This window comes from Girardinichthys multiradiatus, chromosome 4 (genome assembly GCF_021462225.1).
Source record: "Girardinichthys multiradiatus isolate DD_20200921_A chromosome 4, DD_fGirMul_XY1, whole genome shotgun sequence".
Classification (NCBI taxonomy): domain Eukaryota; kingdom Metazoa; phylum Chordata; class Actinopteri; order Cyprinodontiformes; family Goodeidae; genus Girardinichthys; species Girardinichthys multiradiatus.
In genome coordinates, this window is record NC_061797.1 from 42,532,936 (window position 1) to 42,559,548 (window position 26,613).

The 26,613-nt window shown below is 43.0% G+C and overlaps 1 protein-coding gene across 2 annotated transcripts; it reads right to left on the reverse strand.

Moving 5' to 3' along the window:
• Window positions 1-988: 988 nt before the first annotated feature.
• On the reverse strand, window positions 989-25,614 carry wdhd1 (WD repeat and HMG-box DNA binding protein 1). 2 transcript variants are annotated; one of them, XM_047362316.1, is made up of 26 exons: window positions 25,539-25,614; window positions 25,176-25,266; window positions 23,982-24,093; window positions 23,731-23,882; window positions 22,122-22,233; window positions 20,677-20,727; window positions 20,494-20,589; window positions 20,293-20,385; window positions 20,067-20,173; window positions 19,780-19,921; window positions 19,433-19,637; window positions 16,499-16,680; window positions 16,236-16,420; window positions 15,916-16,157; window positions 14,787-14,924; window positions 14,550-14,706; window positions 13,317-13,431; window positions 12,772-12,903; window positions 12,479-12,702; window positions 7,505-7,632; window positions 7,368-7,424; window positions 5,422-5,453; window positions 5,175-5,339; window positions 4,856-4,998; window positions 4,639-4,774; window positions 989-1,331 (listed from the first exon to the last, which is right to left on the reverse strand). In XM_047362316.1, exons 2-26 carry the CDS (start codon window positions 25,250-25,252, stop codon window positions 1,149-1,151), a joined length of 3,366 nt encoding a protein of 1,121 aa, XP_047218272.1. In that variant the 5' UTR covers window positions 25,253-25,266; window positions 25,539-25,614; the 3' UTR covers window positions 989-1,148. The 2 variants fall into 2 exon arrangements, with proteins under 2 accessions (XP_047218272.1, XP_047218273.1); XM_047362317.1 differs by lacking the exon at window positions 25,539-25,614 and adding an exon at window positions 25,431-25,486.
• Between the last annotated feature and the right edge of the window lie 999 nt (window positions 25,615-26,613).

The window sequence follows — 26,613 nt, forward strand, 5'->3', positions numbered from 1 at the left end:
AGTTTCTTGGTGATTAAAGGAAAATTCTTTTGACACCTTCAAGTTTTAAATTTGGCAGATTAAATGCATTTAAATTACTATTAATAAAATTACAGAACAGAAAAAGTTTTTTTGTTGGTATATTGTCCGACATTTTAACCTGCTGAAACTAAATTCTGATTAGGTTGAGGTTTGGACTTTGACTGGACCACTGCAGCACCTTGATCGTTTTCTTTTTCCGGATATGGTTTTATATTTGCTGCTGTGTTTTGGATCATTGTTGTGTTGATGACCGAGTACGGGCCAAGTTTCAGCTGTTGGAGAGATGGACTTACATTTTGTTATCCAGAAGGGAGTTCAAAGTCAACTCAGTGAGTGCTAGGTGTTCTTCACAGGTGGTATGAGGTTATTTGTGATAAAATGCTCTTTGGTTTTCTCCAAACATGTTTACTTTGGACACATCTGTTGAAAGACTTTGTTCCAGAAGCCAAACCTGTTCAGTTTTTATTTTTCCCCAATATTCCTGTCAAGAAGTATTACACTTAACATGCCAACTGAGGCATGGAGAGCAGAGCATTTCTGAGCATTGCACGCTGTGACATTGGGGTAAATTTACTGAAAAAGACCTTATAAAACCTTCCAAGATTAATGTCCAGCAACAGTTGCTTATCTGAGGTCATTTGCTGATGCCTTTTCATATTGACATTGTGTTAACACACACCTGTATGCCCCATGGCATCAAACAGCCCAGACGCCTGGTGTTTATACCTGCTAATAATCAGAAAGTCAAGTTGCATCTAGCTGTTTTCCCCTCTTAAATCCTATGGAAGCAACAAGCGTGTATTGACTTTTGAAGATGACTATTAAGATGCATCTTCGAACAGAAATATTTCTTAATGCAATTTCCACCCGTTTTCGCACTTCTTAAGAGCAGGTTTATCAGAAACTGAGGCTTTTCCAAAATGCATGGCTTAAGGCATTAATTAATAATATTAATTCATGCAAAATATGAATTTTAATATTTATTAAATTGATAAAATACAGTTAAGTGTTTTTTTGTTGTTTTTGTTTTTACAAATGAAACATAAAAAAACAAACCTGAAAGCCCATCATATGTCTCAAAACATCACAGACTGTTTATGACTTCTGCACGTTTCAACAACAAACATTCAGTTTTTGTTAAATGCAAATGCCGACAGCTTGAAGGAGGGATCCAGGGACTTTTTCTTCTTGGTGTCGTTTTCATCACATTCCACGGTTTCCTTTTCAGCACCTCCACCTCCTTCTGCCCTCTTCCTTTTTCTCACGTCGGCAGCATCTCCGGTTTGTCCTTTTGCTCTTTCGGTCCACGCCTGAAACACAACGGAAGACACCAAGACGCACAAGTTAATTGCGGCTCGGGACAAAACAGAGATTGTTACTCGTCGTCCACGCAGGCCCCAAACACCTGCACGCCGATGACTAACGGCACACATGGACACTCAAGCGTGCAGTTGGAAATTGCATCCTGTCATGTATAATCACTATTGACAGGCTGCATCTCTGAGGCCCCTCGGCTCTCTTCCCCCTCGTGATTTTATTTTTTTCTCTCCCCTCCTCTCTGAGACAAAAGGAAGCGTTTTCCTCGACGTAATAGATCTGGGATGAATCATCAGGCCTGCTGAGTGGACTGGCAGGAGCTATCGCCACACACACAGACACACACAGACACACACATCACCTCCAGCATCTGATGAAGCGCCATCATTAAAGTCTTGAGCGTATTCATCCAATCAAACACAGAAACGTCAGCCGTACAGAGCAGCTCAACATGAAAACCAGTGACGTGCTGATTTTTTTTAGCCGTAATTTCATTGTATTTGCACAGAACAAAATAACATGCACATTCCCCCCACCTTTGGGTCATAAATGTTAATAGTGAACCTGAAAGGTCTTTTTTTAATTTTGTTTAGGGTTTTCTGCTATTTCAAAGCAGTTCTTTAACTTGCTGATATTGTCAGTGTATTTTACATTAACATGAAGTAAAACCACCTGTTATGTGAAGAGCCAATAATCATCTGCTGGATATTTAGGGTTCCTATACATTTGTCAGGTTCAAGTTACAACTTTTTGAAGCTTTAATATACAGAAGTATTCTGTCTATTTCTTAGCCTGTGATTAAAAAAATATCTTTACAGTTTAGATTTTTATACTAAACATGGAAGCTGAAATAATAAATAAATTACCTGCCATAAGAGCAAGAGTGGATGGACAAACGGCTGGATGGACAAATGCATGGATGGATGGACAGAGGGAGGGAGGGACAAACCAATGCATGGACAGAATGACAACTGGATGGATGTTGGATGGAAAATCGGATGCATGCATGGGCAATCAGAAGGAATAACTGATAGACTGGTGCTCAAAGTTATGAACAAAGGAATAGAAAGGGAAGACTCGAATCACAAATATTTTTCCACAATTATCCTGGAAAATAAAAAACCTAGGACATGCACAAAAAGAAATAAACAGGGGGAAGATGAAAAAACAAACTCTTGCCTGTAAAATATAGTGCCTTTTTTAACGTTTTATCATTCTTCTAATCACTTAAAGTCATCCTGATTGATCATTTTCTAGAGTTTCTGATCGTCTTTCACAATTTTCCTTTGGCCTTCTCTGGGTTTCCTCTCAGTTTCTTTGTATTTGAACCTGACAGGATATTGTACCGTTATTATTGGCACCCCCTGCTGGTGACGGAGATCCAATGCAGATACCTAATTGGTTGAGGTGTTAGGCAGCTGTGTTCCATTCCAAGTGAAATAAAATATTTTTTAGTACCAATAAGAACAGTAAACCCAAAGTCTTTGATCCAAGAAATCCACGAAATACAAAATAATGGTATAAAAATGTCGCTCCTCTCCTGCAGATTGACCAGGTCACAGCATTATTGCAGGATCATGGCTTAGCGCAGCTAAAACACTCCACCGGGTTCCCAGGCAACTAGCATCCGACCCCCATCATCCTCCTCTCCACTTCATGCCCACCTCCTCTTTCCTTTGTGTTCTGAATGATCCGGTTTTCATCTGACAGAGATGATGTATGCAGAGTCAGGAGCGGGAAGATGAAAAGGTGAAGTGGCTTTCTGGCACAGCTGCCCTCATTTTTCCAACTTATCAACCGATGGGTGATACTGATCCATAAGAGCCAACATCTGAATGAATTTATATATATATATCTAACAAATAACAAACATGTAATTTAAATATAGCTGCTGATCGATGAAACATGACTTCATTTTGGAAATATACTTTATCTTTTTTTTCCCTGCAATGCGATTGGGAGACTACAGGATTTAATTGGTTCTTGGCTTAATAAATATTCCTGCCACTTTTTATATTAAATGCAAAAACAGGACATTATCCTGATGGAGGCGGCAATCTTCAGCTTTCATCTCATGTTGTAATCATTTAAACGTCTGATATGCTTGTGGTTTAAAATATCTTGAATATTTGAATTGATTATTTTTGGGCAAAACTGAGACTAAAAACGTTCCTTTTTTTTTTTTTTAAATGTTCCTTTTTTTCAAGCAAACAAAGATTTCATCCATGTCTGAAATTGTGTGATTTACAAGTTTTATCTCCAGGGGATACAATTTCCTATAGAAAGTCTAAAGTTTTTGGTTAGGAGATGATGAAGATAATGGTGATGATGGGAGAGTTTGATTCAAATATGTGAGTTTAGTGATGAGTGAGGAGGAGCCTCGTCGAGTCACACTGCAGGGGAACGACCAGCAGCCAGGAGTAATTGGCCAGCTTCTGTGCTCCACTGAGACTTCTACACACACTTAGATCATGCTTATTTATCAGGACAAATTGTTTTAATGAACTGCTACACCTCACCAGCTGCTCCTAAACATCATTTACAAGAACAGTAATGTTACTGTTAATATTGAATTCTTAAATATATTATAAATAAATGAAATATGTAAGAGAACCAGCTAAAACTGTGTTTTAAGACAAATGTTTTTCTCATCCTGGTTGCCTAACTGATGAATAAATGATGGAAAACACAGTCATGTCATCGTTTTTATCATTTAAACAGAGAGCAACTTACTATATCAAGAAGACGGGTATCATTGGTCTCCTTTTCATGCTATTGAAATACAAACATATTCAGCAACCATGCAAACCCCATATCATTACACTCACACCACCATGCTTCCGTTAGGGCTGTTTAGTTCCACTTTTATACCGCAGTAAAATGTTCTCCAGTGGTTTTAGTCACCAATTCTGTCCTAAATCTCACCCGTGCATGAACATGCCGTTTCCCTGCATTGCTACAAATACAATGAGAAGAGATGAAAGGGCAAGAGAAAAAGACCAGCATGTGTTGATGCGCTCCTGGTTGCAGCCTGTAGCTCTGATTAAGATTACCAATGAAACAGGGTTGGACTGGTTCACTGCTGGTGACAGCAGTAGCTCAGAGCTAACAGCCAGTTTTTATATGTCCAGCTGACAGGAAGGGAGCAGGACTGTGGAGCAGGACTGTGAAGTTATGCATAAACTAAAATGAATTATGTTTTTAAGGCAGCCTATGTTATCAATGGAAATGAGTTTCTAAATAGATTTCATGTTTTGATAACATTTGTGTTAAAAGCATGAGCCCGTTAGGATCTTGTACCAGTCTCTCCTCTGCCGACAGCGTTCTGAAACGTCCCATCGCCTCTTTAATGACGTCGGTCTCGTCCAAGTCTGGATTATCGCCAATGATCATCTTCCTGTTCTCGTCCAGCCACAGCTGGAAGCCCGTCCTTGGCCTGAGGAGAGAAGAGTGCTCGTTTGTTTCTTTTTTTAATGCAGAGGTTTCACTGACCTGAGCTTCTTTTCAAATATTCCACCTCTTATTTTCCGTGTTCTCTGTAGGTGGTTCTGGCGCCGCAGCGTCAGGCTGCATCTGAGGATCTGGAACCGGCTCTTCGGCCTCTGGAGTCTTCTTGTTAGCCATTTTGTTGCCGGAGATCTGCAGCAGAGTGGATTGAGCCTGAGAGAAAAGCAGAAAGAGTCAAACGTACAGTTTAGACATTTTATGGCTTTTTTAAACCTAAACATTTTTATCTGTATTTAATATGATCCAAATCATTTAAACCCTGTTATGTTAGCAAGTTGTAGATATTTGTTATATTAAAAATGGTTTAAAGATGATGATGATGGTGTTACCTTCGTTTTGGCTCTGGGTGCCAGTGGCTTGAGGATGGGACTTTTGTTTGATTTCCCAGAAGATCCGCTGAGCGGAGCCAGCTTTTTGCTGGACGTCATGTTGTCCAGGATGTTTGTGACTCGAGAATGTCCAGGCGAAGGCGTCGACTTGCCAGAACCAGCAACCTAAATGCGTCAAATTTTACCCACAATTCAATCTTTTCCCTGCATGACATACCCTGGTGTAAAATCAGGTTGCAGTTCTCACCTTGAAGGGGTTTGATCTTCCTGCTTTACCAACTGGAACGGAATAAAATAAGGATTCAGGAACTCAGATAAGCATCGCAACTGCAATTCACTTATGAATTCATTTAAAACATGAATTCATAAGAACTCCTGCTTAGTTTAAGTCACAATTTCAGACTTTCCTAAAAGTATATGTATTTGATGGATGGTGGGATGAGTCAACAGATGAATGGACGGATGAATAGATCGAAGGATAGATGAACGTATAAATGGCAGGTGAATGGATGGACAGATGGATGAATGGAATGATTGGAAAGGGAAGGATAGATGAATTGATAAATGGATGAATAAAGGGGTGGATTTCCTAAGAATGATTTGTCCTGAACCTATGCAGACCCAGAAAACTGAAAACAAATGTAAAACTTTTCCAGACTTCTTATGTATACCGATTCATTTCCACCTTTCCTCAAATAAAGTTTCACATTACGAAGTCTGAATGACTTTCTCCCAGACACAGTGGCTTGTAAAAGTATTCATACCCCTTGAACTTTTCCACATATTGTCACATATATTATTGGAATTTCATGTGGAAGACCAACACAAAGTGGTTTACAAGTATGAAGTGGAACGACAATTATACATGACTTCGTTTTTACAAATAAAAAACTGAAAAGGACATTGTGCAAAAGTATTCAGCTCACCTGAGTCAATACTTTGTGGAACCTTTGCAGATCTAGTGACTGATATTTTTGCCCATTTTTCTTTGCAAAACAGCTCAAGTTCAGTCAGATTAGATGGAGAGCATTTGTGAACAGCAGTTTTCAGATCTTGCCACAGATTCTCGATTGAGTTTAGGTCTGGACTTTGACTGGGCCATTCTAACACATGAATATGTTTTGTTTTATTCCACTGTAGCCCTGCCTTTATGTTTAGGGTCATTGTCTAGCTGAAAGGTGAACCTCCGCCCCAGTCTCAAGTTTTTTGCAGACTCCAACAGGAGTCCAACAACTCCATCAATCTGCCTATCAACTCTGACCACCTTCCCTGTCTCCGCTGAAGAGAACCACCCCCAGAGCATGATGCTGCCACCACCATAATTGACAGTGGGGATGATGTGTTCAGAGTGATGTGCAGTGTTAGTTCTCCACCACACATGGCTTTTTTGCATTTTGGCCAAAAAATTTAATTTTGGTCTGATCAAAGCACCCTCTTCCACATGTTTGCTGTGTCCTCAACATGGCTTCTGCATCTCTGCAGTTCATCCAGAGTCACCATGGGCCTATTGGCTGCATCTCTGATCAGTGCTCCTTGTTCAGAGTCTGTAAGTTTAGGTGGACACCCTTGTCTTGGTAGGTTTACAATTGTGCCATACTCTGTCCATTTGCTGATGATGGTTTGAACAGTGCTCTATGAGATGTTCAAAGCTTGGGAAATCTTTTTATAGCCTAAGAGTGCTTTAAACTTCTCCACAACTTTATCCCTGACCTGTCTTGGTGTGTTCCTTGGACTCCATGATGCTGTTTGCTCCCCTCTTAACCAACCTCTGAGGCCGTCACAGAGCGGCTGTATTTGTACTGAGATTAGATTACACACAGGTGGACTCTATTGAGTCATTAGCAATCATCAGGCAACTTCTGAAGACACTCAGAGTAAAGGGGGCTGAATACCTTTGCACACCGCACTTTTCAGTTTTGTATTTGTAAGAAATGTTTGAAATCATGTATCATTTTCTTTCCTCTTCACAATTGTTCACCACTTTGTGTTGGTCTTTCACATAAAATTCCAATAAAATATGTTTATGTTTGTGGTTGTAATGTGACAATATGTGGAAAAGTTCAAGGGGTGTGAATACTTTTACAAGCCACCGTTCACTCATGGATTTAGACGATGTCGGACCTCGTCTCTGTTAGCAGATACCAGTAACATGCTGGTAATCATCTGCATCCCATCAATCAAACATGGACTCACTTGGCATCAGTGAAGGCTTCACAGGTGAACCTGCTTCTTTAGCAAAAGGATTTGGACCTAAGGCAAACATAGGAGAACCGTCAGCTGGAGTCATTCACGTGTGAAAAGCTAAAGCAGAAAATGAGTTGAAAACTGACGTTTTTTGGTCTCCATTCTCTCCTCCGTCTCCATCTTCCCTCCATCCTCTTCCTCTCCGAGCTCTTCGTCGTCCTCTTGGTTCTCCCTGCTACCATAAGGATCGTCTGCGGGTTCAGTCTGCCTATACCTGTCCAAAGAAAGTCAGCAACGCTGCTTTGTTACTTCCAGACAGGGCTTTTAAGACTATAGAAAAAAAAAAAAACAGACTAGGAAACATTTGTTTAATTAAAGATGAATCCTGTTGTAACTTTCAGATTATGAAAGTTCCTTCCTGATGTGAAGGAGTATTTGTGACACAATCAATTATGTAATCCCATATCATGACGCTCACACTGCTCACATTTGCAGACAGCTTCAAGTCAAACTTACAGAATGTGATTCGAAAAAAACAAAACAAAACAAGTTATTCACATCTAAAAACTGGTTGTTCTACTATTTTAGAGCCAACGGGGCCTTTGAGATACCCGTGCATTAAGGTTATGCTGGTGAACCATGTTGTTTCTGATTTGGCCAAAATCTGTTGACTCCATCAGGCTGAAACATCAAATGATGACTCTTTTTCTCAGTTTTCTGGTAGAGTTTGATACATCTTTCATTTAAAATGTTTTTTCAAGAATAAGCGATGCCATGCAGCCTAACAAGGCACCCACAGCCTCAGGCAGAGAAACAGCCACACTGCATCACAGCTCCTTCAATGTATTTAAAGTGGGAATGAGTTGCTTTTACGCTGCTCGGGCTTTCCATCAAAATGGTTCCATTCCTAACCAGGTTCGGTGCTACAACTAGCTGGTTCTGTAAAAGACATCTCATGCCTCGTACTCGTCGTCTTCCGCTTATCCGGGTTGCGGGGGCAGCAGACTCAGCAGAGACGCCCAGACGTCCCACTCTCCAGACACCTCCTCCAGTTCCTCCAGGGGGAGACCAAGGCGTTCCTAGACCAGCCGAGAGACATAGTCCCTCCAGCGTGTCCTGGGCCGTCCCCTGGGCCTCCTCCCGGTGGGACGTGCCTGGAACACCTCCCGAGGAAGGCGTCCAGGAGGCATCCGGTATAGATGCCCGAGCCACCTCAACTGGCTCCTCTCAATGTGGAGGAGCAGCGGCTCTACTCCGAGCTCCTCCCGGATGGCCGAGCTCCTCACCCTATCTCTAAGGGAGTGCCAGGCCACCCTACGGAGGAAGCTCATTTCAGCCGCTTGTATCCGGGATCTCGTTCTTTCGGTCATGACCCAAAGTTCATGGCCATAGGTGAGGGTAGGAACGTAGACCGACCAGTAAATTGAGAGCTTTGCTTTTTGGCTCAGCTCTCTCTTCACCACAACGGACCGGCACCGCGCCCCCATTACTGTGGCAGCTGCACCGATCCGTCTGTCGATCTCCCGCTCCATTCTTCCTTCACTCGTGAACAAGACCCTGAGATACTTGAACTCCTCCACTTGAGGCAGGAACTCCCCTCCAACCTGAAGAGGACAAGCCACCCTTTTCCGGTCGAGTACCATGGCCTCGGACTTGGAGGAGCTGATCTTCATCCCAGCCGCTTCACACTTGGCTGCAAACCAGCCCAGTGCACGCTGTAGGTCTTGGCTACAAGGGGCCAGCAGGACCACGTCATCTGCAAAAAGAAGAGACGAAATCCACTGGTCCCCAAACCAGACCCCCTCCGGCCCTTGGCTGCATCTAGAAATCCTGTCCATAAAAGTTATGAACAGGACCGGTGACAAAGGGCAGCCCTGCCGGAGTCCAACATGCACCGGGAACAGGTCCAACTTAGTGCCGGCAATGCGGACCAAACTCCTGCTCCGCTCATACAGGGACCGGATGGCCCCTAATAAAGAGCCCCCGATTCCATACTCCTGGAGCACCCCCCACAGGGCATCACGAGGGACATAGTCGAATGCTTTCTCCAGGTCCACAAAACACATGTGGACCCGTTGGGCAAACTCCCATGAACCCTCGAGTACCCTGTAGAGGGTATAGAGCTGGTCCAGTGTTCCACGGCCTGGACGAAAACTACACTGTTCCTCCTGAAGCCGAGGTTCGACTATCGGTCGGACTCTCCTCTCCAATACCTTGGCGTAGACCTTACCAGGGAGGCTGAGGAGTGTGATCCACCTGTAGTTGGAACACACCCTCCGGTCCCCCTTCTTATGGCGCCTCAGTTGAGGTCAGCAGCCTCCCACCCCCACTATAAACAGTGTTGGCGAAGCACTGCTTCCCCCTCTAGAGGCGCCGGACGGTTTGCCAGAATTGCTCCGAGGCCAACCGGTAGTCCTTCTCCATGGCCTCACCGAACTCCTCCCAGGCCCGAGTTTTTGCCTCTGCCACAGCCCGGGCCGCAGCACGCTTGGCCTCACGGTACCCGTCAGCCGCCTCAGGAGTCCCACAAGCCAACCACAGCCAATAGGACTCCTTCAGCTTGACAGCATCCCTTACTGCCGGTGTCCACCACCGGGTTCTGGGATTGCCGCCGCAACAGGCACTGCAGACCTTACAGCCGCAGCTACGGGCAGCAGCATCGACAATAGATGCGGAGAACATGGTCTACTCGGACTCTATGTCTCCAACATCCCCCGGGATCTGGTCAAAGCTCTCCCGGAGGAGGGAGTTGAATACATCCCTGGCCAAGGGGTCCGCCAGACGTTCCCAGCAGACCCTCACTATGCGCTTGGGCCTGCCAAGTCTGTCCGGCTTTCTCCTCCTCCAGCGTATCCAACTCACCACCAGGTGGTGATCAGTGGACAGCTCAGCCCCTCTCTTCACCCGAGTGTCCAAAACATGCGGCCGAAGGTTTGATGATACGACAACAAAGTCGATCATTGACCTCGTGCCTAGGGTATCCTGGTGCCAAGTGCACTGATGGACACCCTTATGTTTGAACATGGTGTTCATTATGGACAATCCGTGACTAGCACAGAAGTCCAATAACAAAACACCACTCGGATTCAGATCGGGGAGGCCATTCCTCCCGATCACGCCTCTCCAAGCATCACTGTCGTTTCCCACGTGGGCGTTGAAGTCCCCCAGCAGAATAATGGAGTCCCCGGGAGGGGCACTATCCAGCACCCCCAACAGGGACGCCAAGAAGGCCAGGTACTCCACACTACTGTTCGGCCCATAGGCCGAAACGACAGTCAGAGACCTGTCCCCAACCCGAAGGCGCAGGGATGCGACCCTCTCATCCACAGGGGTAAACCCCAACACGAGACGGCTGAGCTGGGGGGCGACAAGCAAACCCACACCAGCCCGCCGCCTCTCCCCGTGGGCCACTCCAGAGTAGAAGAGAGTCCAACCCCTCTCAAGGAGATGGGTTCCAGAGCGCACGCTGTGCGTGGAGATGAGCCCGACTATTTCTAGTCGATATCTCTCGACCTCCCGCACAAGCTCAGGCTCCTCCCACCCCCAGCGAGGTGACATTCCACGTCCCTAGAGCCAGCCTAAGCATGCGGGGATCGGGCCGCTGAGATCTCCACCTTCGTCCGCCACCCAATCCTCTTTGCACCGCTCCCTCACGGTTCCCCCTGCAGGTGGTGGGCCCACTGGGGGATGGCCTCGTGTCTCTCGTTCGGGCTTGGCCCGGCCGGGTCCCGCGAGGAGCAACCCGGCCACCAGGCGCTCTCCGGCGAGGCCCGACCCCAGGCCTGGCTCCAGGGTGGGACCCCGGCTCCGCCGTACCGGGCGATGTCACGTGCCTCGATATTTTAGTACTCATGAAGGATTCTTGAACCCCTTTTTGTCTGACCCATCACCTAGAACCTGTTTGCCATGGGAGACCCTACCAGGGGCATTTAGGCCCCAGACAACATAGCCTCTAGGATCATTTGAGCACTCAAACCCCTCCACCACGTTAAGGTGGCGGTTCAAAAAGGGGCATCTCATGCCTCTAATGTTTTATCCTCCCCCTGCTTTATTCTGTTTTTGTAAGGGATTGCAGAGCATGGAGACAGTTTAACTGCACAAATAATATAATTTATTCTGGTATTCCTGCAAACAGATGCCCTGATATCACTCCTTTAGTTTACTGATGTTTTAAACAACAAGCGGTGCTTGTGAACACTTCACAATCCTAAATCAGCAGATCTCTCATCCAAACAAGCAAAGAAAATCTCAATCTTAAGGCGTGTTTCTACTACTAGAACCAGAACGTGTTTCCCTCTGAACCTTGTGTTTTATCCTGCCCATCAGTTGTGGTCCAAAACTGGGCTGTTTAAGTAAAGTTATCCTGCTGCAGGAGTGGTAATGCTTCAGAGTCCTTTATGCTCTAAAATAAATTAAATAGATCAAATGTCATGATTTTTATCAATAAAAATATAATCCGCCATCTCGTCACAGCGATTATTACACTTAAGCAGAGTGATTCACATTATGGAAACCTGTAACATAGCAAACTTTAAATGAATCACAGAGGGACAGAATTATTTTACAGCGTTTACATAAGAAGTTGAATTAAAATAACTTCTAACTAAAAAGACAACGCTTTTAAAGGTCCGCAGACTGTTTATATTTAAACCCTGTGAATTGTTTTTTCAAAGGGTTATTAACTATCCACACGCATGCAGCTGCTGCACCATGTGTGTTTCTTTCCAAATGTAAAATCTAACAATGATACACAAATGTGAGAGTGGTGATTTTTTTAAATTTGGGTCTTGGAACATGGAAGCTACAGTACATTTAAACATGTTTTCCAGCAGGGGAGAAGACAAGGGCACAACAACGGAACCAGAAAACTACCCAAGTTCCTGGAAAAGATTCCTGCTTTATAAAAGCACCTATTATCTCATCTGGCCAACAGGTAGGACAGAAAAGCCCTTTTCCCTGCAGGAATCCCAAATATGGGTTTGGAATGTGGATAGCTTTTAATGCAGTGGTTCGCAACTTTTCAGGACAAGTTGCCATTAATAGAGTGGCTACTCATTTTTAACCCCAAAAAACTAAAAATATCCAAAATATATCAGGGAATGGTGCATATTTTGATTTACCCAGATGTCCGCCTGGTGCTGGAGTACTCTGTCTCCTCTTCTGAGACCTCTGGCTCCTCCTCCTGCAGCTGGTTCGACTTATCCAGCGCGATTTCGCTGAGCCGCTGCGCGAGGTTCATCCGTCTGGATCGGGATGCGTATCGGATGGCCAAGGTCACCACATTCTGAGTCATCAGCTCCGCCAGCTCCACGCAGCGAAACTCCCGCTCCAGTTTACAGGACAGCTGGAACAAACAAAGGCTTTAAGTCTGTGTTCATGACTCCTCAGGTGGAGACACTTTACCCATACTGACTGCAAACATCTTCATGAGAAGCTCCTGCTGCTCCTTCTCTGACTGCGTCTGCGCAGACTCGTCGATCTCGTAACCGCTGGTGGACAGGAAGTTGTAATGATTGTGGAAGAGGACTGAACGCCAGTACTGTTCCTGGAGACACGATTTAGAGGAAAGGAAATTTTTATGCATGCCACTTTATTATTTACTGCAAACCTCGTTACCAAGGCAATGGTCAACAATAGTATTGATAACTGGGAATAGGCGAAAATCTTTATGTATTTATCCATTTATCCATGTTCTGTTCTTAGTCTGCAATGAATTCCTGAGACGTCACAAGCATCTCAAATAACTGCAAATGTCTTAAAGATGCAATAATCTGTGAAATTAATAATAATTTTAGTGTTTGAATTGGACTGGGCGTGACTGCACAAATCCATTGAATCCTACTGTATGTTGTAATTAAATTGGTTTTGTTGCAAAATGACTGTAAATGAAATGAATGGAAATCAACTTTTATTGGACAAATAATATCAGCTCCTTCTGTGAGTAACGTTTGTGTTCACCTCCATTTGTCCCTTTTCTGTGCTGGTCTGACACAGCGGCAGCTTAAAGGGAAGGATGGCGACAGCCGGCCGTGGCAGAGTGGGAGGATACCGGGAGCCTTTGCTGGGAATACACCTGATGGGATAAGATGGAAAAGGATTTAACTGGGAAGAAACAAACAATAATAATTAATTAAACTTGCCATCAAAATTTGAACTGTTTACCAGTTCTGAAAGTGAAGCACATATCATAGATTCATCATATAGAGTGAAATATTTCAAGCCTTTTACTTCTTGTGATTTTGATAATCATGGCGTGCAGATAATGGAAACCCACAATTCAGTGTCTCAGAGAATTTGAATATTGTGAAAAAGTTACAGCATATTCATACAAAGTTGAGTGGAAGGAAAAAGTGGTTGTAAAAGGTGCACCAGCAACATGGATAAACAACCTTGAGAGGATTGTTGCTCAAAATCCATTTAATAATGCTTGTCCACTGGGTTTTCTGAAGTCCACAGTCAACGCAGCTATCTACCAGGACATTTTAAGAGTATTTCATGCTTCCTTCTGCTGACGAGCTTTATGGAGATGCTGATTTCATTGTGCAGTCGGCACAGGTACTGGCCCACACTGCCAAAGGTACCAAAAGCTGGTCCAATGATCATGGTGTTATTGTGCTTGATAGCTCAGCAAACTGGGCTGACTTGAACTCAATAGAGAATCTAAGGAGTATTGTCAAGAAGATGAGAGACACCAGACCCAGTAAGGCAGATGACCTGAAGGCTGCTATCAAAGCAACCTGGGCTTCCAGTACACCTCAGCAGAACCAAAGGCTGATGTCCTCCATGCCGCAGTGCATTGAAGTACTAATTCATGCAAAAGGAGCCCCAATCAAGTATTGAGTGCATAGATATGAACATACTTTTCAGTAGCCTGACCTTTTTGTTTAAAATATCCTTTTTTATTGATCCAACATAATATTCTTATTTACTGAGACATTTAATTTTGCGTTATCGTTATCTGTAAGGCTTAATCATCAAAATGACAAGAAATGAAGCTTGAAATATTTCGCTCTATGTGTAATAAATTTAATATACGAGTTTCACTTTCTGAAATTTAGCAGCACTGTAATTGTTAGAATAAAACTTCTGGGCAAATTTTCTGTATTGCCCATAAATGACAATAACCTTTCTCGGCTGTAATTTACCCTGAAGAACGCTTTTTACACTCTAAATACTTTTTTCTAGACTCACCTGAGCTGCTGGGGATTCTCATGCACACCGACCACCCAGTAGTGATCTGATTTGCTCTTACAGGTCTCCCTGGTGTTACAAACTGGTGTCCACGTGTTGCCCAGCGAGCGGTTCAGCATCCGCACCAGCCCGTCTGAGTCCACATAGCACGGCGTGCCTAAAAACACAGAAACTCTAAAACCGAACTAATAAAAGGGCGACACATTCAGATGTTAGAAGCACTGTCTAGATTCTGACCTTCGGCGGTAAATCCGAGCCAGGACAGCAAGGATTTAGGAGAGAGGGGGAGCGGTTCGCCGTTGATGAGCTGCCTCTTTTTGAGACCCAACTGTAGCAGCTGAACACCGAGAGCCTGTTCTCCATCAAACCCCATTGCTGAGGGTGTGAAAACAAAAACATTTCTGCTAAATGAAGAAAACTCAAAAGGCAGCCATATAGAAGACCAATACAGTGTTTAAAACTAAGGTCAGGAATAACAAAACGGTATGTCCAGAACTATTTCAGATTTGCAACATTTGGGCATCTTGGATTCACCAAGTCTCCATACCAACTATTAAGACCATTAGCCAAGAAACAAGCCTTTTCTGTCCAACCATTACAAATATAAACATGTGGAGTTTGCTAATCGCTACTGGGACTTCAACTGGAACTGTGAGCTTTGGTCGGATGGGACGAAGATTGAGCTTTTCAGCAACAAACAATCCAAGTGAAACAAAGACTGAACGTGGAAAAGCACTCCACCTCATCTGTTAGGTATGGTTGAGGATCTGTGATGCTGCGGGCCGGTTTCTCTTCCAAAGTGCTCTAGAAACCTTGTTAGAGAGCATGACATCATGAGCTATTTGAAATATTAGGACATTTTAAACAATCTGAAAGAGAACTGAAAACGCAGAAATGAGCTGTCAAACAAAAAATTAACCCTCTTCTGTAGGTATCTCACACAGCACTCTAAACTGCTGAGTTTAACACAGTTTGGCTCATAAAGCATACTGCAACATTTTATGAAAATGGCCCTGAACAGTGAAGCACACTAGTGTGAGCGTCATGATACGGGATTACACGACTGCTGAAGGTGTATTTTCGAAATCTATTTCTTAAAAAGTCCAGTCTGTGACTTTATTTGGGGAGGCTAAACCCTCAGGTGGACATTAAAGCACAGAAATGGTTCACCAGATATAAAATCTCCCCTCCTCCATCAGCCCCCTAGACGTAAATCTTTAAGAAAGCCTTTGGAGTGAGCTAAGGAGAGGAATCAGGGCTCTGGACAATCTAGAGAGATTCTGCAAACTCCAATCTTAGGTAGGTGGGGTTCAAATCTGCCAACACAGAATCAGATCACTACAGATGGCGTGTGCTTGGCTCATACCGCGATGGTAAACCACGAGCAGCTGCTCTCCGTGCCCGGCCATGCACACTACCGGCCCCGACACGCTGAAGATCTCTCTCTGGACGCCTCCGATGGAAAACAGCCGGAGCAGCAGCGAGCTGGTGGCGACGGCCGCCCAGCCCCGACCCAGACACAGCGCCTTCACGTCCTCGCCCTTCGGCAGGTCCACCATCCATTCCTTATTGGTGTCCCAGGAGGAGAAGTGGAGGCACTGCAGCTTACTGGGAACAAACAGGAGCCGGAGAGTTGTTCACTGGAGGTTTACTGGAACGAGAAACAGACCAGAGACCCCGTCTCACCTCGCTAGCTCTTCAGTGCTGGGGCAGGCCAGCAGCACGGCCTCTTGGGAGAGATCAGCCATGGTGTGACCCAGAGAGTTGGTGAGATGCATGGCGTGGTGGACAGCAGTGTCATGAAACTCCACGTCGATGGCGTTGTCCTGTTCATCATTGTAGCCTCGCACTATCCCCACAGAGTTCCACATCTGAGACACAGTTCAGTTTGCATGTGAGTGGAAATCCACAGCGGAAAATCAAGTCTGCAGCCCATCAGAGCGTCCTACCATGAAGCGGTGAGTGAGGTGAGCTGGTGTGGAGCCGGGCTGAAAGGCCTTCTGGGGAGGGGTTGGCATGGGGCCTTCATAGAAGGGACGCAGGGGCACTAGAGGAGCTGCTGCAGGGGCCACAGAGCTGCCATCATCATCGTCCCCAAACTTGTCTTGACCGAGTTGAAGGGATCCGGTGTCTGAAAGAAGAGCGCGAGAAAAAAACCTCCCTCAAACTTAAGAAAATTCTTCAAGAGAACAGAAAGTTAAGATAAAGCATCATTAAAAATACAATATGAAGCCAATCCTTTCCCAGATTTTTTACCTCATTACCGAGAGCTTTCTAGAACTTACAGATCCATTTCTAGGATTTGCAGGTTAATCTTAAGAGCAGTTGTATCTCAGAGCTCCTTCACATAATCGTTTCACCCAAAAACATGCAACTACAAACCCTCCTTTAAGGATCATTTTGTAATGGATGTCATTTCTTTCTTTCAGATCATGCAGATGGGTTTTCGAAACCAACAGGGCACAGTTTATAACTTGCAGAACTTATCGAAGCAATATGAATGAGATATGAGGGTTTTTTCCTCTTTATTTGGCTGAAGTCTGTGAAGTCTGGGCTGGCCAAATGAATTTACTGTTTAAGATACCAGCTGAGTTGTTGGGCGCTATCCCCAACATTTTGTGGTCTGCATCCGATTCTGGTGACCAACGTATTTCTCACATCAGACAGAAATAGGAGAATCATCCGAAGCTCTGCACTCCTTACATCTGTGGACCTTGCTTGATGTAATGTCACCAGGTCTCACTTGATCTATAACCCTGTCTTAGAATTACAGCTCAAAGTTGTTGGGGGTTATGATTATTGATTGATTAATCTTGATCAATAATTATAATTACAAATCATAATTTGACAAAATCTATTTCTTAACCAAAATCCTCATTTATGAATCGAGACCAGAGATGTTTCTGGTGTTGTAATTGTGGCTCAACGCCTTTGACAATTACAACCGTTAAATACTCCGTAATAATTAATAACTATTGCCGGAGATGTCACTGTTTAATCGACCGTTTCTGCCGAAACGTGTGGAACTTTAACCTTATCTTGACTGACGAATCACTTTTTGCACACAATGAACACAAAACGCTCTCTCTTTATCTATGTGAATATTTATTAATCTTCACCTACTCAACATGCAAAATTCTACACAACAAGGGTAACACATCTAACTAAGCAAAATAAAGAACACAGCAGTGGGTGTTGAATCAACCAGCATTTATGGCAAAATTGAGAATATGACGAAGAGGTGTGGTGGTGAGTGGAGAGTGGGGGGCGCAACTCCAACTGTAACTCAGTGATGTCCTGATCATAAAACTTCCCCCAACTCCTGAGCAGACAAAGCGTTATAAAACTTTTGGCGGCAAGCTAGCGAGCAGTGAGATTGGAGACAAAGGAAAATGGAGAATTTCACCATGAGGTGATTTTAACAGTCCAGTCTTACCACACACCTGCGTTGACTCTCATGTGGTAAAACACGCACAGAGCTAGGAACGCAGCGGCTTCATACATCAACAGGACACATCAAAGTTCCAATAAGCAAGGTTACATGCACATATCATTCAGAACACATGAGATCCTAACTAGCGATTCTGATCGCTCTACAACCTCTGACCCTGCCCTGGCCTTCTAATAAAGAAATAAAAGATTAAATAAAAGATGGGTTTTACTTGGTGAAGTTCCTTCTGGGGCAGCGAGTGAGAGGGAAAGAGGGGGGGGGGGGGGGTTGAAGCGTTGTGCGCGTCCGCAGCTCAACTCCAGGAAAGCGGTCAGTCCCCGTCCTTTGGCCTTCTTGACAAAAAGGAAAAATATGATCTGACCATCAAAATCGACTTGTGATGAAAACACGGTGGCGGTTCGTTTCCTCGAACTCCGTGTTTTTAGTTACGTGCTAAACTCACGTCTTTGATCGGCAAAGTGAAATTTCTGGCCTTCCTAGTCCAGAAACCTCAGTTATGAATTGTTCGTTGGCCAACGAGAGAGAATAAATGAAGACTCCACGTGGGATCTCTTCTTCTCCAGAGGATGCTTCAGTTGCGTGGTAACCGTGTCAAGATTTCCAGCTGAAGGCGGGGTTTTCAACATGGAGGCCTCCATATATAGCGCCCTGTGACGTCAGACTTGTGGCGTGTCATATCAGCCGCCATGTCCTGGATACAAAATGGCCAAAAGCACCAGGAGGCCTGGTGTCTGTGCCAGTAGTCCAATATTCAGCAACAAGTGGTCCAACAAAGTCTTTTTGGGCTATGACTACCTCCCATGGTGCTTGGGGGTTTAATTCAATTCAATTCAAAAATACTTTATTAATCCCAAAGGGAAATTAAATGTTGTTGTAGCTCATATTATGAAGGTTTCTTCAAAGAGCCGTTGTAGATGCTGATGGCTGTGGGCAGGAAGGATCTCCTGTAGCGCTCCGTCTTACAGCAGATCTGAAGAAGCCTCTGACTGAAGACACTCTGTTGCTGTAGGACAGTCTCATGAAGAGGATGCTCAGAGTTCTCCATAATGTTCTTCATTTTATGAAGAATCCATCTTTCCACAATGATCTCCAGAGGTTCCAGAGGAGTCCCCAGAACAGAGCCAGCCTTTTTTATCAGCTTGTTGAGCTTTTTTTAACTCCCTGGCTCTGATGCTGCTTCCCCAGCAGATGATGGCAGAAGAGATCACACTTTCCACAACAGACTTATAGAAGATATGCAGCATCTTTAATATCTTTAATATTGGTGGGTCAACTTCAACACCGCCCCTCCCCCGTGTATTTAAAGGGGTTGTGAAGAACACCAAAGAAAACTTTATTCTTGAACCGTTACATCGTAGTCGGTTGCGAGACGCATCTTTAACGCGTCACTCATCATCTATCGAGACGCTCAAAGAACCCAACTTTTCCTTACCCAGGGAGTTCTCATCATCCAGGATCGCCCCCCGGTTCCTGACTCGCCCTGTGGACGGAATCATGATGTCGTCCTCATCTTCGTCCTCTCCAACAGCAGGCTTCTTTTCTGGTGAATTGGCATCACGGAGTCCTTCATCCATCAGTCTGTCATCATCCTCATCAAACAGGTCATCGTAGTCTTCAGCAGGTTTCTTTGCTGGTGCCTGAGGGAGTCAACAACAAACTTGCAATACAGATTTTATTCTTTTGGACATTCTTTTGGCAAAGCATGAGACTCCCAGATGATTTGGCGAACAATAAAAAGCATAAAGTCATCATCTAAGTGGAGGTGGAAGGGGGAGGTACCTTAGTGGAGCTGGTGACCGCAGTGGAGGTGCCGAGTCTGTCCAACAGGCCCAGGCAGCCCTCTGTGTCTGTGTAGGCAATCTGACTCCCTGATGGATGCCAGGCCAAACTGCACACCGTGAATCCTTTCTCATGCTTCTGCCTGCAGGAAACACATTTTACCTCCAAGGACGACGAGTCCAAATGTTTAACACGGGTCCAATTACAAGATAAATGACATACAGGTTTCCAGAAAGATGCAATCAAGTAAGAAACTCTGAAGCCCTGCACACAGCCTTGTTAGGTACCTTTCCACACACAGCTTGCTGTTCACGTCCCAGACTGTGAGAAAACCTCCTACGCTGCCAGCTGCAAGGAAGCGGCTGCACATGGACCAGGCCACCACGTTGATGGGCTACAGAGGGAGAGAAGAGGATTCATTTCATTTACGAACCATGCCACCAAAGCTCTTCTTTCCATTTGATCGAGTGTTTTCCTTCAGAAGCGTCCCATCTTGGTCCAGGCTATTCTCACCTGTGTGAGCAGATCATCGGACAGCGTGCCGACATGGTCCCAGGAACCCCGCTCATACAGGTGCACTCTGGTCTCAACAGGAACAGCTAAAAACTGACATTCACACACGATTCCTTTTATTATGATTTTACAGATGATGCCTCTCCCTCCTAAAGCCCCCGGCATCTTGAATCACAGCAAGGAACCCGTTAGGCGACTGACCTCGCCTGCTGCAGGCTGAAAGGCTAACCGACACAGAGACCTGGCGTTGCTGACGTCGTTTGTCTTCTGCAGTAGGGGCCAGCTGATCACCTGAGTCTGAGCGAGAGGACGCAGGAAGGTGAACACAGGTGAAAGAAAAAGCATAAAAACTCCTTGTGTGGAGAACAGGTAGCAGCAACGTACCTGCTCCTCGATGTTCCACACGACGACCGAGCCGTCACAGCTGGCAGAGGCCTGACAGAGAGGGATCAGATGATGTGAGTGGATATAAAAAAAAAAACAACAAATATATTTTATAATCGGCACTGTTCAGAGACAGTGATCAGGTTCGTATGATTCTAAGCTGAAGTAAAAAGATTGCTTTATTTAATTGTCAAGTAAATGACCTAAACTTACTTCATAATTTGACCTCCAAAAGACGTGCTAACAAGTCCGTGCTGATACAGAAATCAGGATAGAGAATCTAATAGAGAATCTGAGGGAGCCAAAGATTAGGGGAATGGCAAGGAGGCCTTCCGACCTCAAGACTTGGAGCCCCTCACCAAGTCATCAAAATATCAGAAGAAAAAACTAAATTATGAAAAGACTTTTCACACGCCATTTAAATAAAATGCAAACCAAAACCGCCAAATATTTTTGTAATTTAATACATCTTTTCCATTGTTCTCCTATCTTCTGAGAGACTCCTGTCTCATTTCTTGCCAGAAACAAAAACGTGTTTGTAGAAGAAAAAACCTTTAAATCTAAATCTGCCAGAGGTCTGAAAAACGATTGTTACTCGTTACTTCTTATTTATGATGCCAATCAGTTCTTCCATAATTCATTCCAACACCGTCACAAACTACAGTTTAATTCTTCTAGTAAAGTAAAACAAATGATCAAATTGGTAGAATAATCTTTACTCACAATAAAAACAACTATTGCTCTTTAAATACACAATAAAGCAAATGTTAATCTTTAAGGCACAAAAGTGAACTTTAGAAGGCTTTATAACATATTCTAGTAGCATTATTATTATTATCATCATCATTCTTATTCATAATCATCACTGTTACAAAAAGTATCATGATAAACAGGTTGTGTATAAATTCGGAATACAATAACACTGATAAGTTTAATTAATGATAATCTTAATAGGATAAAGTATGTTATTAGAATTTACAACAATTATTATTATTTATTATAATTATTATCAAAATTAAGCAGTTTTACAAATATTATATTATTGATATCATATTATTATTTATGTTGTTAAAAGGATGATGCTAATTTTTATCATTATTGGGGTCTGCCAAAGCAATGAATAGAGAGCAGTGGCTTAAATAATATTTGTTTGCAACAGGAATAATAAAAATATTGTAAATAACTTATCATGATAACTTTTATGTATTAAAAGCATATTAACTAGCATATTTATTTCATTTAATTATCATCACTATAATTATGATTCCTACTGGTACAGCTAAAATTCTACAAAGAAAATCTATTTGTAGTATTATCGTTAAATGTGTTAAATAAAACAAAAATACATTCCTAATATTTTATTAGAATTAAACTCAAAAGAAAAAAAATGCAGCCAGTCTAAATAAAAATTACATTTTTGGTTTTTGCAAAGAAGTTTGACTCACCAAGTACTGATCCTGAGGGTCAAAGGAGACACTGAGGACGGGCGCTTCGTGACCCCGCAGTGTTTTCTGCTGACTGCTGTCTGACACTTCCACCACCTTCACCATGAAGTCACTGAAGAAAACACAGGGATAAAAACAAGCAGCTTCAGCACTCACGTTCATGACGTCACCAAAAACCTCCGCGAAGCCAGAGCAGTGCACGGAAAATAACCCTGACCTCCTCCAGCGATGCCAGAATTCAAAGAATCGATCACACAACAGGCCTTGTTAGTTCAAAAGCAGCAACATCGATGCAGCTTCGTGTTCTGAGCTTTCATTGTTGTGATCAACCTGCTCAAAGCGAGACAATTGATGCAGGAACCGCACATCCTGCTCCAAACATAACTAATCAACCCAGAGAGATGCTCCCTGTCTGTGAGGTGGGTTTCTGCTGCGGGAACAACGCGGAACACAAAATTAAATCACGGCCTGAGCACATGGCTGCACCAGGAGGCGGAGCAGCGACACGGACATGGACGAACCTGTTCATTCGGCTGGACATCCTGGTCACTGATAACTTCCTGATGAAAGTAAGTAAAAAAAAAAAAAAAAAACGTTTTGTGAAGAGTTTTCTCATGTGCAAAAGATTCAATTCTCTATAGAGAAAGCAAGAGCGAAAACATCTTCTCATTCTTTAGCGAAGGTCAGAGTTTGCAGAGAGCTTACAAAAGTTGTTTAAAGGTCTTGATGGTCTAATCAAACAAAAATTGGACTTTTGGCCCAAAGTTCCAAAAGGTAAAATAATATCATCCCCATAGTGAAGCACGGTGGTGGCAGAGTCATGCTCTGGGGTTACATTTTTCAGTTGAATAGTAGTTTTTCCATCTAGGTGGATAACATTATAAAAACCACCTAAGACCAGTCAGTTTCTACAGGAATCCTTCAGAAGTCTGCTAGAAAACATGAACATGAATTTCATTTTTCACCGGAATAAAAATCAGAGCAAACTTTCAAATCAATTAACGAAAATAATTAAAGTAATGGAATAATTTACCAGAGTCCACCTAATAAATCTATGGGGTCACATGAAAAAGACTGTGGACAAGAGATTTCCTCAAATTCTGGGACATTTGAGATCTTTTCCATGTTAGGGTGGGCAAATATAGTCAAGGTGTGGTACGCTTATAGACTCCTATCAGACTAAATACTGAAAATGAATCAAAAGGTGCATCAAAAGCCCAGCATTTAACAGGAAGGACACCTTTAGATCCACTGCGGACGCATCAAAGCCAAAGAAATGATCAAAATTTGGTCCTTAGGTCAAAAATAAATAACAAATCTGAAATAAAAAACTGTGGCCAGATAGAAGAAAATTAATTAGTATGTAATTAAAGCCATCTGATTTTAACAATCAATCTCAGCCAGAGACAAACCCATATTGGTTGACCACTAATACAGACATGAAGAGATGTCTGGGAACATTGCATGCTAACCTGGCAAACAAAACAAGGAAAAATCCTGAGGAACTCCTAACGAGGTTCAGGAAAGGAACCCAAACCAAAAAGCCTTTAAAACGCTTTAACACAAAACAATCTCCTGGACACCTCTGGTTACTTCCTGTCTTGGGTACCTGGATCCGGCAGCGACTCTGGAGCCGCTGCTGTTGAAAGCGACATGGGTGGCGTTGGTGGTGAACCGCGTCAGGATGCCGTCCGGATCTCCGTCGGGAAACGTGTGGATCTGCACTGTGTTGTTGGAGCTCGCCGTCACCAACTTGCCTTTCTGTGGAAGAGCGAGAACATCCTAATGCTTCACAATCACACACGCGAGTCAGCCGCGTTAGCGTTACCATAATCTGGTGGAAAGCAGCAGACGGCACACCTTCAGTGCGAGGGAGTAAGCCTTTTCTCCGACAGTGATGAACTTTGGATCATCGTCATCCAGGCTTTCCCAAATCCGAACATCCCCGTCATTCCCACATGTTACGATATACCTAAAAAATTTGATCTGTTAACGGATTTTGACATCAGGAAACAAATGAGCAATCTTTTCTCTCTTTCCGATTTTATTTCTGCAATTTTGTCCTTAAAGATGCAAGGAGCTGAAGAAAACCTGTCAGAAGATGGCTGTGCTTGAACTCTTGCAAAGAATGGGCTAAAAACCACTGATCTCTAGATATGCACCCATGGTTTAGGTAATCGGTTGCAAACTTTAAAGATGAGTTTAACAAATGCTCTCCATTCATCAGTTTAGCAGAGAAGAACAGGCAAAAGTTTCAGTGTCTAAATGTACAAAGCTGGTGGAGACATTCCCCAAACAACTTGCAGGTGCAGCTGCAGCCAAAGGTGGTTCTACAACAAACTGACTTAAGAGGCTGAATAAAAATCCAAACTACACTGTCAAAATTGTTGAAACCCATGCAGTTTCCCTTCAACCTGCCACCTGTGCACTACTTTGGGCTAGTCTATCACATAAAGTCCCATTAAAATGTGACATGCTGTTGAATACTTATGCAAGGACCTGCACCTATGCATTAATGCATTTATTCACCAGGGAGCAAGTTTCAACACCATGTTTGGTGCCAGAATCATGTTGTCTTTCATTTTGTTTGTTGTTCTTATCACCTTGAAAGAAGCTGAACATTTTTTTAATTATTACATTTTTTTTTTTTTGCCACCCGTTTTGCTGCAAGAACGACCTTCCCAATTATCCTTCCTCAATTTTCTTTTTTTTTTTATAACTGTGGCACATAAAATCCTTCTGGCAACAACACACACTCATCTCAAATTCTTGCATTTCCTCGGCATCCTGAACATACTGGCACAAACAGTAATCTCAAGAAGGTCTTCTTTTCATGATCTGCTGCATATATTTTTAAAGCTCAGACAACAGAGCTTCTCCAGCTCTTTGCTCTCAAATGATTGCATTTGTTTTTAAAATAATCTTTCTCTTTCCTGCGCAGATCTGTGGACTATATGAGTATTTGACTGCACACGTATCTGGCAGAAAAGGAGTCCAGCATCTAATCTGTGGTTTTAATTTGATCATACTTGAACTAATAGAGGGTGGACTTACCTCCCAGAGTCATCGAAGCAGACCTCGGTGTGTCCCTCCGAGTGGCCGTAGCGCATCGGCTTCCTTTCGCAGGGCATTTTAACCAACCAGACTGAACACACGAACAGAAGAAATAATTAACACAGACAAACAAAAACACGTCTGTACAGCGCGGCTATTCTCTCTGTCAGAGCTATTTCTGATCAAAGCTAACAACAGCGAGGCTAGCGCCAAGTTTAAAGTCACGTTTCTCAATAAAAACTTCGACAAACTAACGGTGAGGTCCAGAAACGCCGCTGACGGACCTGGACGCTAAACTTCAACTTTTCAAACTCGTTATCCTGACACTGCAAACATGGTTTAAATCATTAGTTTTACTCTCACCTTCCTCCGATGGAACTCCCGCGCTGAGTTAAAACCAAGGAAACCTTGCGTCACAACTCCCGCCAGCTACGTAATGACGCATAAGCATAAACCCCTCCCACGACCGGGACGCGCAGCTAAAATTCTCAGGGGCGTTTCTGAGTTTTTGATTTTTCTTCGGTTTTTAGAGAAAATTTCATGTTTTTGTTAAAATCATAATTTTGCTTATGTTATCAGTAATTCTGCAGATCAACTTCCTGGTCAAATCTAAACGTTTAAAGTTTGTTTAAACTTCCTGAAACATTGCTCTAACTCCAAAGCTGATAAAACCAAAGTTTTATGTCAAGAATACAACTTATAACATTCAGTCTGTTTTTGTTTTCTGTTCATTCATTTCGATGTTTATTTAAATATATTTATATTAAAGTATATCTATATTACCATTTACTAATACACAGTTATAGATGTAGTTACGTATATATATATATATATATATATATATATATATATATATATATGCAGAGAGAGAGAGGGAGACAGATAGATAGAGAGATTTATAATAAATTATTATTTATGTGACAATAAGAAATGCTTTTATGCATTTATTATACATTTATTATAGATGTAAATACAGAATAAACTGTATTTATTTATTTATTTGTAGTTTTGTAGACTCTTGTTAAAAATGCCACAAAAAAAAATTAAACAATTTTTTGTATTTTTAACAGCAGCAATACCAAAGTAATGTACATTATTTTGTGTTAAGGTTCTCCTTAATCTTCTATTCTATTCTTTAAAGTGTATTTGTACATAAAACACATGATGGATGTAATTTATGTATTTCAACTCTTAGGTAATGAGAAAGTCAATCTCTTTTCCTCTTATTTTTATTTGTATTTATGCAGACACTTCTTAAAACATTGCTTTTTATTCAGGCTGCTGTTGTCTGATTTTGATTGTCACATCAAAACATAAGAGGCAAGTTGTCATTTCCCAGCATGGATTTTAAATGTATCATGCATCTGGCAATAAATATCAGCTCAAAAATGTAAAAACTGAATTCCAGATCATACAAGATGGCATTAATATTTAATGC

What these genes read in the sequence shown, in the direction of transcription:
- wdhd1 (XM_047362316.1), bottom strand. Translation starts at nt 25,252, where the DNA reads ATGCCCTGCGAAAGGAAGCCGATGCGCTACGGCCACTCGGAGGGACAC. An exon ending in TGCTTCGATGACTCTGGGAG is followed by an intron (nt 24,094 to 25,175) that starts GTAAGTCCACCC and finishes CAAATTTTTTAG; the next exon opens with GTATATCGTAACATGTGGGA. An exon ending in GAGAACACGGAAAATAAGAG is followed by an intron (nt 4,775 to 4,855) that starts GTGGAATATTTG and finishes TTCTCTCCTCAG; the next exon opens with GCCAAGGACGGGCTTCCAGC.